General features: G+C 39.5%; 1 protein-coding gene across 1 annotated transcript in view; it reads left to right on the forward strand.

Annotated features, from left to right (window-relative positions):
• ttc27 (tetratricopeptide repeat domain 27) overlaps positions 1–14,161 on the forward strand; it is an 88,862-nt gene that overhangs the window by 6,052 nt on the left and 68,649 nt on the right. The window contains exons 2-5 of the mRNA XM_063491891.1: positions 1,922–2,105; positions 4,163–4,286; positions 7,547–7,690; positions 8,980–9,082. Coding sequence (XP_063347961.1) covers positions 1,922–2,105; positions 4,163–4,286; positions 7,547–7,690; positions 8,980–9,082 — 555 coding nt within the window. The remainder of the gene's footprint in view (positions 1–1,921; positions 2,106–4,162; positions 4,287–7,546; positions 7,691–8,979; positions 9,083–14,161) is intronic.

A 14,161-nucleotide genomic window follows, 5' to 3' on the forward strand; every position in this document is an offset into this window, starting at 1 on the left:
TGAACGGGAAGTTGTGCAATGTCCCTGCGCAGTGGAAAAAACTAATATACATTTTAGCATTCAAGGCATGGTGAGCTGTCTGGAAATCAACTAAGCAAACCTCTTTTGGATATAGAGAGATTTTATTTATTTATTTTTAATTTAAAAAAAGAAAAGAAAGAAAAATGGTTGTAGAGAGCAGTGAAGCTGGCACAGGTTCTCTGACATGACACATCTGTTATTAGTGTTTAGGTTATTTGTTGTCCACACCTGGTTTGTGATGGAGACAATCTTGTCTGTTTCTCAACTTGGCCAGGCTTTGTTATGCAGCTCAGAGCACAATCTACTTCCTCCCCTCTATTCCCTCCACCAGGGTAACACAAAGTAATCAATGCTAATGAGCCAAGCCAGTCTCCCTGCTCAAATAAAAAGCTAATGAAAGACGGGGAGATGTTGAACGGAGTGCTCGGGCAACACAATTATTTCTTGTTGGCAAGCGGTGGCCCAGCAGCTGCCCTCTGTCTTTCAATAAATTGACATTTTTCATCATCTCGGTATCAGCCTTTTCAGCATGTCCTCTTTATCTCACAAGTGTACGGTGGTTTTGGAGCATTAGCAAGGTAAATACACAGTGTATGCAGTATAGGTAGGGGATTGTTTATAGCAGAATAAGGCTACAGTGGAAATAAGTGCATTAACACCACTGATGTCAACTTGGGCTTGGTCATTATTTCAACATCAAACTTTGTCCCTGTTTACATTGTTATACAGCTAGATTTTGCAAAGCAAAGCTTCCTTGTTCTTTTAAGGGGTTTAAAGAAAAGACTCATTATAGAGAGCAAAATGTGTTTGGTGCCACAGTGCAGTCAGATCACAATTCTGATTGCAAAAGCTGCCAGACCAGACAGGATTTAAAAACAAAAAATCAGACCAATCGATTCAGCTTTACACACAAACTTAAACTACACTTTCTTTGTAGCAGTTGTTTTTTTGTTTTTTGCATTTGGGTATAGCAGATCTACATAGAGTTTTGTTTCTGTCATTTATGTTAAGTACAGTGAATTTGTGTGTCATGAAATGCAATTCATAAATAAAATTGCCATTGCATAAAAAGTATTACCTGTTTCTTTGTTTGCTGCAAAAGACGTCAAACAGTGTTTGACATCATTTGACAGCTTGACAACTGCAAGTATTAATATCAGTACTGGCCTAAAAAAAAACAACCTCTTATCCGTTGGAATATCCTTTTGAGCAGTGAGTGTCCAAGGCATTGATCTATCAGGTCTAACCAGTTACCAAAGGCTGGCGTGATGGTTTAGAGTTCAACGCCACATAGCAAATTGCTAGAACCACAATGGAGCTTCTTCAGCAGAAGTTTGCAACGGACTCCGTCAAAACACGGACTCAGCGCCACAGAACACTGATGGAAAGACCCAAAGATGGCAGTTCAGATGTTTTACAGACATCTGAAGCTCTAAAACTGCAATTACTGCTAAAGACTTGTTCTAGCACACACACACACACACACACACACACACACACACACTCCTTTTTTGCCTGTCTATGATTGCACCAGTCACTAGGCTTTTTTTTTTTTTTTAAAACATTGAAACAATGTAATTGTTATGAGATGGTCAATACTGTGTTGGTATAATGTTCTTTGGTCCTTGGGGTATGAGGGTTTTCCGTATGAGTGCAAATGAGTCTTTTCTAGACTAAGAAGCAGTGACACTAAACATGTTCTTTTCTTTTGGCAATAAACAAAAGTCTGTTCTTATTCACAACATGCCGTATTAAAGCAATGTATGATATTTCCTGGCAATATTGGGATCGTCATTCATGTACTTGATCCAAATTTCCTTAACTGCAGTACACAGCATTATTTTTTTAGTTACAGAAACCAAACAGTAAACTTCACTTCTCCAAACATATTGTCTTCCAGAGGCAGGCCCTCTGCTGGAGTCCCTTATGGAAGGGGACTTTGAAGCAGTTCTGCTGAGCACGGAAGTGACAGATCTGCTCAACGGACATGGCAACTACCACGAAGGGGAGAACATCGAGTCCTACTTGGAGAGACGTGTACTACTGTACCTGACCGATGGCACCAATGATAACCAGACCAGCAGGTACTATTAGGGTTGGGTCACTTGATGTCTATAACCGATTCAATTCTGATTCACAAGGTCCTGATTCAATTCGATCTCCAAGTGGAATTCAATTTTGACTCAGTCAGAAATATTATAATAATAACTGAACGAATAATACAGAAAACAGATTTTTGATGGCAAACTGGTCTTGAAGTACACTGAGCGAGAGAGCACTGTGCAGGAAGTGTGATTTTAACCGTGATGGATGCAAAACAGCAAAAGTAAGAGAGAATTCATGACAATGTTTTTCAAATGTGAAGCGTAGTTTTGATCTTCTTTTGCTGCTGGTTCAGCAAATTTTGGTCCGAGTGACAAAACCTGCAGCTTCAGAATCTTTGAGTTGTCGGCTTTCAGCACTGACGGCGTGTCCATGTTTGTGTTTACATCTTTGATCGGAATCCATTTACCTGCTTTTTCAGTTGTTTGGTGTTTTAACTCTTTGGCAGTTTTTGAAATGTTTCATGACCTTTAAGCTGAGATTCTGGCGTTTCTGGCAAAATACATTTATATTTAAAATCGATTCAACATTTAGTATTGCATTATTCAAACTAAAGTCGATTTGAATCGGAAAATTGCCATTGTGTATTACTGGCATTTTGCAAACTTTATTGATGCATGCTCAATTATCCAGGTAAGGAAATCGCAGATTGTGTTGATCTGGACGTTGATAAACATTTCGTCACTCACCCAAGTGACTTCTTGGATTCCATGTGAAATCCACACACCACATGGCTGGATTTTATTTCACTGGGAATAGTATGGCTTATGTGAATCTCATAGACTTTTCTAAACTCTATGGCTATGCCAACCAAAATAATAATTAAATAATTCAATTATTTGCATTTATAAATATCAGTATTTGCAAAAACTACTGTAAATTACTACTGTGGGGCTTTTAAAGACCTTTCCCATTTAATCTGGCTGATATGGTTCATGCTAAATTAGCTGGAGAGTTTAAGGGGAGTTGCACAACAGTAGTGAGCCAAGCTCCCTTCAGTCATTCATTTCTACATGAATCACTTAACAGCAAATATACTGTGCTGGTAATATGTGTTTAGCATATATCTGGTCTGGGTGCTTTTGTTTGAGCTGCACTAAAAATAAATTAAGATAATGCATGTTAACTTCAGTTATTTTTTACATTTGCTGTAAATTCAGCAAAGTACAAAAAGACAAACACTATCACCTGTTTTTACAGATGAGCATTTTGTGGCTGTTACCTAATCTTCCTACATCCGAGTATACTCATGTCAAGATCTAGACTTTCAGGGCACAGTCGCACTAGGCACAGCTACCTTATACCACATTTTAACACTTTCCTATTTTGACAAAGTAATTAAGTTGTGGTTCTTCTATTTTTAATGCTAATATTAAAAAGCCTGCCCTTTCCTTGTAAGCAATGGGTACCAGGGAAAGTCTGTTTCTATTACCTAGCAGTATTAATGTGTCAATCAAGCCTGAGCACCAACATGGCAGCTTAGAGCTTGAAGAGTCAACGAGTATCTCTGTTGTTACTTTTGTAAACAACTAAAAAAGTGAGTTTTCTGAATTGAGGACACTAAGATGTCCATGGTGACCCAGAGATGGACAGTGTAAATCATTGTTTCTTCCTCTCCATTCACCCCCAGTATTCCTTTTGGCATGAAATATTAATTCTTTATTAAGTTCAGGTTAATATCTCTCACTTCTCATTCTCAGGGCAGAACTGTACGTGAGTAAATGTTGAATCCAGCTCTCGTTCCTTCTCGTCCTCCTTCACCCCTCATAATTCGGTCCTTTTTTGTCTCTTCCATCACCCTCCATCATTTTCTCATCCTAATTGAAAGGCAGCAAAACATGTCGATGGTTGTCTGTTTTTAAGTCCCTTCCATTGCCAGAGTTACTGGCTGTAGTCTGTTTTTTCCTAAAGACCTGAGTGAGCATCTCTCAAAAAAAGTTCACTTGTTTTTCTCACTTCTGAAAAGTATTGTTGAAAAATCTCTCTGCAATATTTCCGTGCAGTAAATCTGCTGTGTGTCTTGTCCCTCTGGCTGCAGGGAGTTGGCAGTTTTGGCCTTGGCTGTCTCATGTCTCCACATGTTTGCCCAGAGTAACTGGACCGGTCCTCCGGTCTCCTTCGATATCTGTGATCTGCTGACCCCAGCCCTGTTGTCATCTCAGGTATGATTTCTTCCTTCTCCTTCATCATCCTGTCCGTTCTGCAGTGATTTATAGGCTGGCGAAAATTTGAACCGACCTTTGTCAAGGTTTTGTTGATATTTTTTTTTCACGGGCTTATCAGTAAATGTCAACATATATTGGAATTAAGTCAGTTAGCTTAGAAGTTAAACGGGGAAACTGTAATAGAGGAAACTTGAATAGTCTTTTGGGAAAAGCAAAGGAGCTGCGTGTCAGCTAAACTGAAACAGATATGTGTGATTTTCTTCATGTTTGGGGATGCAGGTTGTTTGAGGTTGATTGACCTTGCTGATTGTATAAAGGTTATTGCATTATTGACTTTCAAAGCAGAATTTACACAGCAAAATCTCTTAAATGAAAAAAAAAAATGCTTTTGGAGACAAAGTAAAGACGTGTAAATTTCAAGTTTGTCTGCCATGCAGCATCACTCTGCTGTTTAACAGAAATCCTAAAGAACCAAATCAACTTAAGATTTGTGCTTTTGTATTAGAACACACACACACACACACACACACACACACACACACACACACACACACACACACACACACACACACACACACACACACACACACACACACACACAAGCTATTGAATTCAGGTGTTCCAGTTGCTTCTACAGGTGTAAAAAATCAAGTACCTAGGCCTGCAGACTGCTTCAGCAAACATTTGTGAAAGAATGGCACTTTCAGGAGCTGAGTGAATTCCACCGGTAATGTGATAGGATGCTAAACTATCTGTTTAACACGTCCGGTCAGCTCTGAGCAGTGGAAGAGCTATAATACTGCTAAGCATTTGGAAACGAAAACAACTTGGCCACAAAGTGGTAGGCCATGTAAAATCACAGAGCAGGGTCAGCAAACACTAAGGTGTATAGTGTGCAGATGTCAGTCACTACAGGCCTTCATGTGGCCTTCAGATTAGCAGTGTAAAGAGCTTCCATGGCCGAGCAGCTGCGTCCAAGCCTTACATCACCTAGGCAGGTGGAGTGGTGTAATGCATGCCACCACTGGACTCTTCTTTGTCTGGCAATCTGATGGACGAGTCTGAGTTTGCCAGTTGCCAGGAGGAAAGTACTTGTGTGACTTCACTGTCCAAGTGTAAAGATTATTGTGTAGGCTTGATTTTCAGGAGCTGAGCTCAGCCCTTCGGTTCCAGTGAAAGGAACTGGAACTTAATGCTTCAACATACCAAGACATTTCGGACAATTTCATGTTTGTAAATTTGTGGGAACAGTTTGGTGGATGGCACCTTTGTGCTCCAACATTACCAGTGCACAAAGCTAGGTCCAAAAAGACCTGATAGAGTCAGGATTTAGATTTGGGATGAATTGGAGCAGAAGCTGCGATCCAGGCCTTCTCGTTCAACATCATTTCCTGACCTTACATGTGCTTCTGGAAGAATGATCAAAAATTCCCATAAACGCACTCCCACACTTGCCAGAAACGCTATAGCTGTTATAGCTGCAAAGAATGGGCTGAGATCATATTATACTCTATCGAATAAGAATGCGATGTCACTCGAGTTCATATTGAAGTGAATACTTTTAGCAATATAGTGTAATTATGAGAGCAGACTTTTAATTGACTAAGTTATTACTTGAAGGAATATGGTACTTTAAATTACAATCTAAATAACATCCCAATTCCTACTGATTGGTAAAGTTTGTATATTATAAAATATATCAAGGAATCATAGTCTTGTCAAAGGGATCAAAGCTTCATTTTAAGTTGGTGTATAAAGTGACCTGAATCGAGCAGAGCCAGACGGAGCTCTGTGGACTAGAAGAGCTCAGTACTGAAGCATCTCTGGAGTCCTAATTACTTGGGTTTAGGAGATTGCTTCCCCCTGGCACTGCAGTACTGTGAGCACAATAGAGCATTTCACCCTGCCATAACACCAGAAGAGAGGACCAATCCTTTTATCAAAGTAATTTCTTTGGTGTCAGTGATTTATCTCTGCTGTCACATGAAGGAGGCTGCGGTATGAAGCAGGTCACCCATACATGCGTGGCAGCATGGGTGAAAGGGAGGACAAACATGGCAGAGCCATAATCGTGTGGAATTAATTCTGATAAAAAAAAAAAAAAAGAAAGTTAAATGCACTTCCGAGTCCGATCAATGTAGATGATCTTTTTCAAATGAATTGTGACCTTACCGTGTTCTTAAGACCAAGGTTTGCATGGTTGATTCCTGGTTGAAGCAAGACTTGGATCCAGATATCCTCTCTACGCCAGCACAATCTCTTCTTTAGGTGTTCAAAAGCTACTGTTATTTTTTGAGTTAGCCTTACTGTATATCTATTTGTAGGTGCACAAATACAAAAGTTTAAGACCATTTGAAAAATGGTCTTAAACTTTTGATCAGCTGTAAAACAGCCCGTTTTCAATAAATTGCATGTTCAAAAAATTCAGACTCCTGTTTCTTCTTGTTGCATGTTGAAGCTCTACTTGGAATCTTGTTAAGATCCAACCATGCAAAATATGATGGAACTAAGATTTCCAACTCTGATCCCTGAAATTTGACTACATTTAATAAAGATTTTTCCACATACTGCGCGCATCTATCTATCTATCTATCTATCTATCTATCTATCTATCTAGGGAGAAGGGGTTAAAAAAAAAAAAACCCATCTAAAAAAAACCATTTTAGTCATGGGCTGCTAGGACACTTGCATAGAACAGATCTTAATGTGATGGTAATAAACACAGTTTTCCTACAAGTTTGAGCACCTGCTGTGAAATGAGTTTTTCTTGCACTGTTGTTCTGAAGGGGAGCCTGGATTCCATCTCTCATTCATGTTAGTGAGACGAGAGAGTGTGATGGAGAGGATGACATCATGAATTTAAGTAACTGAAATGACTCTGCATGTATGCTTGGCACGATCACCTGAGAGGAGAACATGCTGTAAAACTGGGAAAACTTCAGTAAAAGCTGAACTCGGGCTGACTCGGATCTAGCTAAGCGATTGTCATTCAGTGGGTGGACAGCTGTATTGCATGACGAACGACTTTGACAAAACATGTTGAAATGCCATCTAACTTAGTGTTTGCAGTGTAATAGGCAGGTCCTTTTTGTGCCTTAATGTGCCTTTAGGCTTCTAATCAACAAAAGTTGATTTGCAGAGCTAGGCTGAAGCAGCAGCGACTCCTCAGCAATAGTAAGAAAGCAGTCCTAATGTCAGACCTTCATTTTTGTCAGCCATTTGTCAGTGTGAGGACTTAATCCTAATTTCCTGACTAGGAGCCTCAGATGCTGGTTGATGCCATCCACTCCAGCCTGCTCCTGGATGGGGAATCGGTGTATAGCCAGGTGGCCAACCCCTTTCTCCTACTGTTGGCCAGGGTAATTGTCACCAAATGCTTCCCCAAGATGGATAGCCTTCAGGTAAGTCAGTCTTTCTGTTACCATGATCGTAGAATTATCTGAACTTATGTATTCATTATAAATATATGCATTATAATAATAATTTTCATTGATGTTTACTAGCGGCCTGCAGAATCTTTTTAAATCAATTTTACAAGTCATTGTGTTGTTTCCATACATAACGAATCCATCCATCCAAAAATATATGCTAACACTTGATGACACAATCTACACCAGAGATGAAAACTGGAGACCAACTCACATCTACTTCATAAATTTTAAGGTCACTACATCAATAGGATGTGTGTTTGTAATAGTTTGAAAATATTTGTTTTACGTCATTGATTTAGATCCTAGTGGTACAGATCATGTTCCTTGCTATCCATCAAGGCCCATCATTATTCACACTGAGTGGACTTAATTTCTCTTTAGCATAAGGTTTGAAGGAAAAAAATGTGAGTGAAGATACTGATTCATTGAGACGGGCAATTAAATCTCCATGTGACTGTGCATCCTCGCTGACACATGAGTAAGATTTTAACATGGTTCACTTGCACTCTACCAGTGTGTGACAAGAATGGGAGGTCGCAAGTTGTAAGGAGGTTTTGGTGTAAGGGGAAATAAAACACTCCTCCTCTCTCTCTGCCACTTTCTGTTCTGTTCAGATGCAAAAAGCTAAGGAGTGAGCTGTTTTTAGTGCATGCTCAGCACTTAGCTCCAGGATGCAGCACTCTAAATGCTGGTGTTGTATTTGTCCTGAAGGGGCCTCAAGATCAGCATTATGTGTTTATTTATTCACCTATACTCTGAGGGGAGAGCTTGTTATAACATTAAGAACAGAGTAAAATGGGGAAAAAATGTCTTCTCTTTAAACACATATTGCTATGTAAAAACACTTATCCTCACTAACCAAAAACACAACAAATTGATAATGTAGAAATAAAAAAAAAAATCAAAACATTATTGTGATGTAGTTTCCAGATATGTTGATCTTTAAACATTCCAGCTTTTCAGTAGATTACCAGGCACACAGGCTGGAACTGTGACACAATACTGTTTGTATCATGGCCTCAGTCTTGCCTATCGATATTTTAATTGCATTATTTTAGATGGTATTTGTGGTATTTGTGGTCTTCAGACTAACAAGCAAGAAACTGAAGAGTGTAAGAAGCTTAAGCACAAATGATCTCATCTCTGTATTAATTAAATCAGATGAAATGGTAATAAGCTACAACCCTGTTGTCAGAGAAGTTGGGTCGTGGCTTTCGTTTAATAAAAACTTGACTCACTTTGTTCACATGTACGTGCAGCTGCTGCCCTGGTGGACCCTTCGCTACATTAACCTACACCAGCAAATTCTAGAGGCCCGTTCCCCACAACTCTTCAGCTTGGCCCAGATCAGCATGGACAAAGGTCTGTTTGTTTTTTGTTATTGTGTTATATGCTCATGAGTGTATGTGGAAAAGGTTATTTCAAACCTAAGTGAGCATTTAGCCAGTTTACCACGTCAAGCGTCAGCCGTTTCAGTGTATTCGCGCTGTATGTGCTCACCCTACAGTTTTTATGATTTGGACAAATTGACTATAGAGTTGTTTCCAGTTACATCTGTGGTGTCAGAAGTAGTGAATTCTTGATGTATCTCTCAATGTGGGGAAAGGTAAACGTAATCAAAATGGTATGTACACCTAAGTTCAATTATTTGTTGCAGGCTCTACCAATTCATGTTCCTTTGAAATACATCAAACAATTTGACCAGCTTTGTAAAGCATTTATATGGAGTAATAAAAAGCCTAGATTGAATCTGAGAAAATTGCAGATACCAGTGGACAGAGGTGGGTTAGGGATGCCTAATCTACTTTTATATCATTATGCTTTTTCTCTTCGGCATTTGGCACATTGGTTTTTACCCCCTGAGAAAGCGCCTCCTTGGTTTTCCATTGACAGTACTGCTTGCTCGCCATTTACACCATTATATAGCTTATCAACTAATCTGTCCCCTCACATCCAATCACATCCGGTATTTTCTCATTTGAAAGAAGTATGGAAAAGAATGTCCAAATTATTCAAATTTGACCCATATCTCAACCAATCTGCTGGTATTTGGTAAAATCCCAAACTTTCTATTGCTAAATTACCCTTCTTTTGGAAGCTCTGGTTTCAGAGAGGTATAACAGTGCTGGGGGATCTTTACGAAAACAGTATATTTAAATCATTTGGAAAACTTGCAGAAGAATTTGATTTACCTAGGCAGGGATTTTGGAAATACCTGCAACTAAGACATTTGATGGTCAATACATTTGGCTCATCCGCAAAGTTCCCTTTAAGCTGCGACTTTCTGGAGGAAATCAAAAAAAACCTTTGGGCGTGGACAAGAGGCATCAGCTTATTACAAAATGCTTTTATTAGCTTCTGATCCTAACACACTGTCCCTCAAAAGAACGTGGGAAATGGACTTAAATCTCAGCTTTACAGTGGAGGAATGGAATGGCATTCTTAGGAATCTGAAAAAAATGTCACGTGAATTGCGTTCAAGATTGGTTAAATTTAAGATTTTAAATAGAGTTTACTGGACACCCTCACGGTTGCATAGGGTGGGTCTAGCGACTGACGATGCATGCTGGAAGTGCCAGCAGGGAATTGGCACACTTTTACATTTGCTTTGGGGGTGCTCCAAAGTCCAAGATTATTGGATTCATATTCACACCGTAGTAGAGAAGGTTGTAGGTCAAGGGGTCCCATTTATGAACAGTCTTTATGTATTAGGAGACCCTTCAGCTTTGAGTCACTTACCCACTCCTCTTGCTCATTGGGTACAAACGGCTATTATGCTGGGGAGGAAGCTGTTGGTGAAAGAGTGGAAGGCCTCATCGACTCCTACCTTCTCTCAGTGGTATACTTCTTTGGGACAAGTGGCAGCTTACGAAAGATTATCATATAGACTGCTAAATAGACTGGACGACTATAATGATAAATGGGCTAACTACCTTTCATATACAGGTCAGTGACGTATCCAGCTAAAGTAGTTAAGGTCGGACTAAATATGATAGCTGTAATTGGGTCTATGTGAAATATTGGCATCATTTTGTATTTACGTTAATTTGGATCTTTTTTTTTTGGATGGAAATATGCATTGATTCTCAAATTGTTTTGTTGTTGTGACTGGGAATGTCCATTCTGTTATTTTCTGGGTCTTTTTTGTTTGTTTGTTTGTTTTGGTTTTTTGTTTGTTTGTTTTAATATTAAAATCTAATAAAGTTTGAGTCATAAAAAAGAAGTAGTGAATTCTTTGTGGTCCATTAGGACTACATCATAGTCAGAAGTTAACTCTGAGCTGCTGTGCTGCTGATATCTATCAGTATCTTATATAACTGTTAAATTGGCTGATGAAATGAATACACATTTACTGTGTACATGAAACGTAAAAAAAAAATCTTGAATTATCGCGAAATGTTTTTGTTAGAGTGAATTGTTAAATGTCTGTCATTTTTATGCTTGCCAACTCTGATGAAAGGGATTCCACTGTCCTTCCCCCCAGATTCTCGAGGTTCTGGTTGGGGGGGGGCTGTAATGTTTTATTGCAGATACATCCTATCTGGAAGATCTGCTTCTTTTGATGTAAGCTTCCTACGTTTACGACCCTTTGGTCAGCAGGAGGCCTCTCTCACTCACACACACACACACACACACACACACACACACACACACACACACACACACACACACACACACACACACACACACATACATTCCTACTTACATATAGAAGTTCACACATATACATACAAAGCCTTGTCTTAGAACTATGTGGGCGTTACTTCTTGTGTGAACTGTCTCTCAATAAAAGGCAGCAGGAGGAGGCCATCGTTGGGGTCATTCGTGATGAGCTAAGATACCAACGAGGCCTCCCTTGCGCAAGTAATCGATCGAACGCTGTTGCCTTGTTTTTCTTTCATGGGAATAAGTCCTGGATACAGCGGGGTCTGAGTTTAGACCCAACAGTTTTAAGGTTGGTTGAGGCAAAAAATTTAATAAATGCCAAAACAATATAGAGGCTGGGAGGACACAAACAGCCTCGGGGTGACAGGCTTTAGTTTGTCGGCAGATCAAATTCAAATTAATTTTATTGATTGGATAGGTGTTCTTCATGGCTGCAATTCCTGCAGTGTAAAATAGACTTAGCAGGAGATTATAGTCAAGTAGTAAGCTTATATATGTTCTGCATTCTTACATTAAAATGGTAAATGGCCTGCATTTGTATAGCGCTTTACTTTAGTCCCTAAGGACCCCAAAGCGCTTCACACTACATTCAGTCATTCACCCATTCGTGACAGCTTGCCACAATGTAGCTTGCCATCACCAGTGACAGAGGCGAGGCTGCCGGACACTGGCGCCACCGGGTCCTCTGACCACCACCAGTAGGCAAACATGGGGTTAGTATCTTGCCCAAGGATATTTGGCATACAGCCTGGAGCAACCTGGGATCGAACCACCGACCTTCTGGTTAGTGGCTGACCTGCTCTGCCACCTGAGCTACAGCCACCCCAATTAATATGATATGCGACACATAGTTTGTGCTTCATTCATTGCCTTTAGTAATTATATTCTATTTTGTGATTAAAACATGCTTTAAGTAAAAGAATCAGTCAAAACTGGACACTTTTTGACTGATTCACAGATTGCTTTGCTTTGAAACCAAAACTCCAAATATAACTTACTCCCAACCGCATTATTTGTTACCACAGCGGTTTAGCCACGCAAAAAGAGTCTCACTTTAAGCTCAAAAAAGCCATTAATCTGGCTTCGTAGTACACTGTGACCTATGTGATCAACACTGGTCTTGCATCCATTATGTGTATTCCTTGGGTTAAGCAGGTCCTGTTTTCCTCTTCGTCTCTGTCATTAGTGGTTTCTTTGCAGCATTTCCACATAAAAGTCTGACTCCCACAGTCCTCCTCAGTTATGACAACCATTTATGAAGTAAAAAACATTATTAAACATTATTCCTGCATTAGACAAACATCCATATTAAAGACTTTGAGTAGTCTTGTGCATTATTAAAAGATAAATCTTATTCATGAATTTTATTTTGTTGTCTATGACTTGGATTTCATTATGTACTGAGAGGTTTTCTGGGAAGGCATGGCCCATTTCATACATATGCATACTCCTTTCAAAAATGTCTCTGGCATATAGAACATGAGGCACGCACTGGTTTCTTAGAGTACCACTACCCAAACTGACATGTGGGTACCAGTGCACTGAAGAAATGTTCTTTGTTTATAAGCAGTTGTTTAATCACACTGTGTTCCTGTAATGGAATTAGAGTGGAGAAAATATCAGTATGTGAAATAACTCTGTTCTGCATAAAGCAAAGCTACTCTCCCTTTCCCATCGTCCCAGCAGAGCTTTTATCAGCATTTGGATTGTTTATGTAATTATTGTTGGGTTTTTCCACAGCCTTTCCAAATGGCTGCTTGCTGGAGTTTGTTGTTTAAAGGCAGTGGGTTTGTTGGAGCGCAGTCTGTTGTGTGGCAGTTAACAGCGTGTGAAGGGCAAGCAGACTGCACATACTACAAAACATACTGATCCATATTCCAGAGGAGCAGTTGGACACGGTGCTTTTACGAGTGGTGTGAGCGGAAAGGTGAGGGTGATGCTGTGACAAGCATGCACATCTGTTTTCTGCCCATGGAGGTGCTGCCATGTCTGGCTTGATTTCCTTTTGTTTGGTGCTCAACAGGAATATTTTTGCTGAATTAATTTCCTGAACATTTTTACTGTTTATTAACAGTTGGCCAGTTGCCTTTAATTATAACAGGGTTTTTTTTCTGTAAGGACATTCTTTGAGACTTACTCTCAGCTGCAAAGTCAAACTGTCTGCATGTTTGAAGGTGCCCACTGATATTGTCACAGCTTAGCTGATCAGAGTAGTTGTTGGGTTAGAATGGAAAAAACACACCTATAAATATCTACAAAGGGTGTGTGTGTGTGTGTGTGTGTGTGTGTGTGAGAGAGAGACATATTTTACATATTTAAAGTCTATTTTAATATGAAAGGAAAAGGTTGAGGTTATTGTCACTTGGAAAGAACAAAATCAGCAGCTTTAGGCACTCAGTACTTTGAGTTGGCTCACAGTTTGTACCAAAAATGTTAAAAGAAGTCCCATGAAGCTAGAAACATTTGTGATGTGTATGTTTTGCAGAGGTATACCATATAAGTAAGCAAATCAGTATGAACACTGCATGTTTATTTGCTTCTGTGAATCAAACTGTAGTATATAACTGTTAACATGATGTACTCTCTGTAATTTAGTCAACGTGCAAATAGCCAACCTGCGACAGCGCAGTAACACCTGTTAGCCAGCTGATATGGTTGGCTTTGCTTTGCATTGCTTCTGTTAGTAAACTTCCAATTTTTTTTTAAACAGAAGCCATTGCAAATGATGTGTTCTCTGTCGGTATTTATCTTGGCCTACAGAAAGTGTTTGATACA

This window comes from Pelmatolapia mariae, linkage group LG13 (genome assembly GCF_036321145.2).
Source record: "Pelmatolapia mariae isolate MD_Pm_ZW linkage group LG13, Pm_UMD_F_2, whole genome shotgun sequence".
NCBI lineage: Eukaryota > Metazoa > Chordata > Actinopteri > Cichliformes > Cichlidae > Pelmatolapia > Pelmatolapia mariae.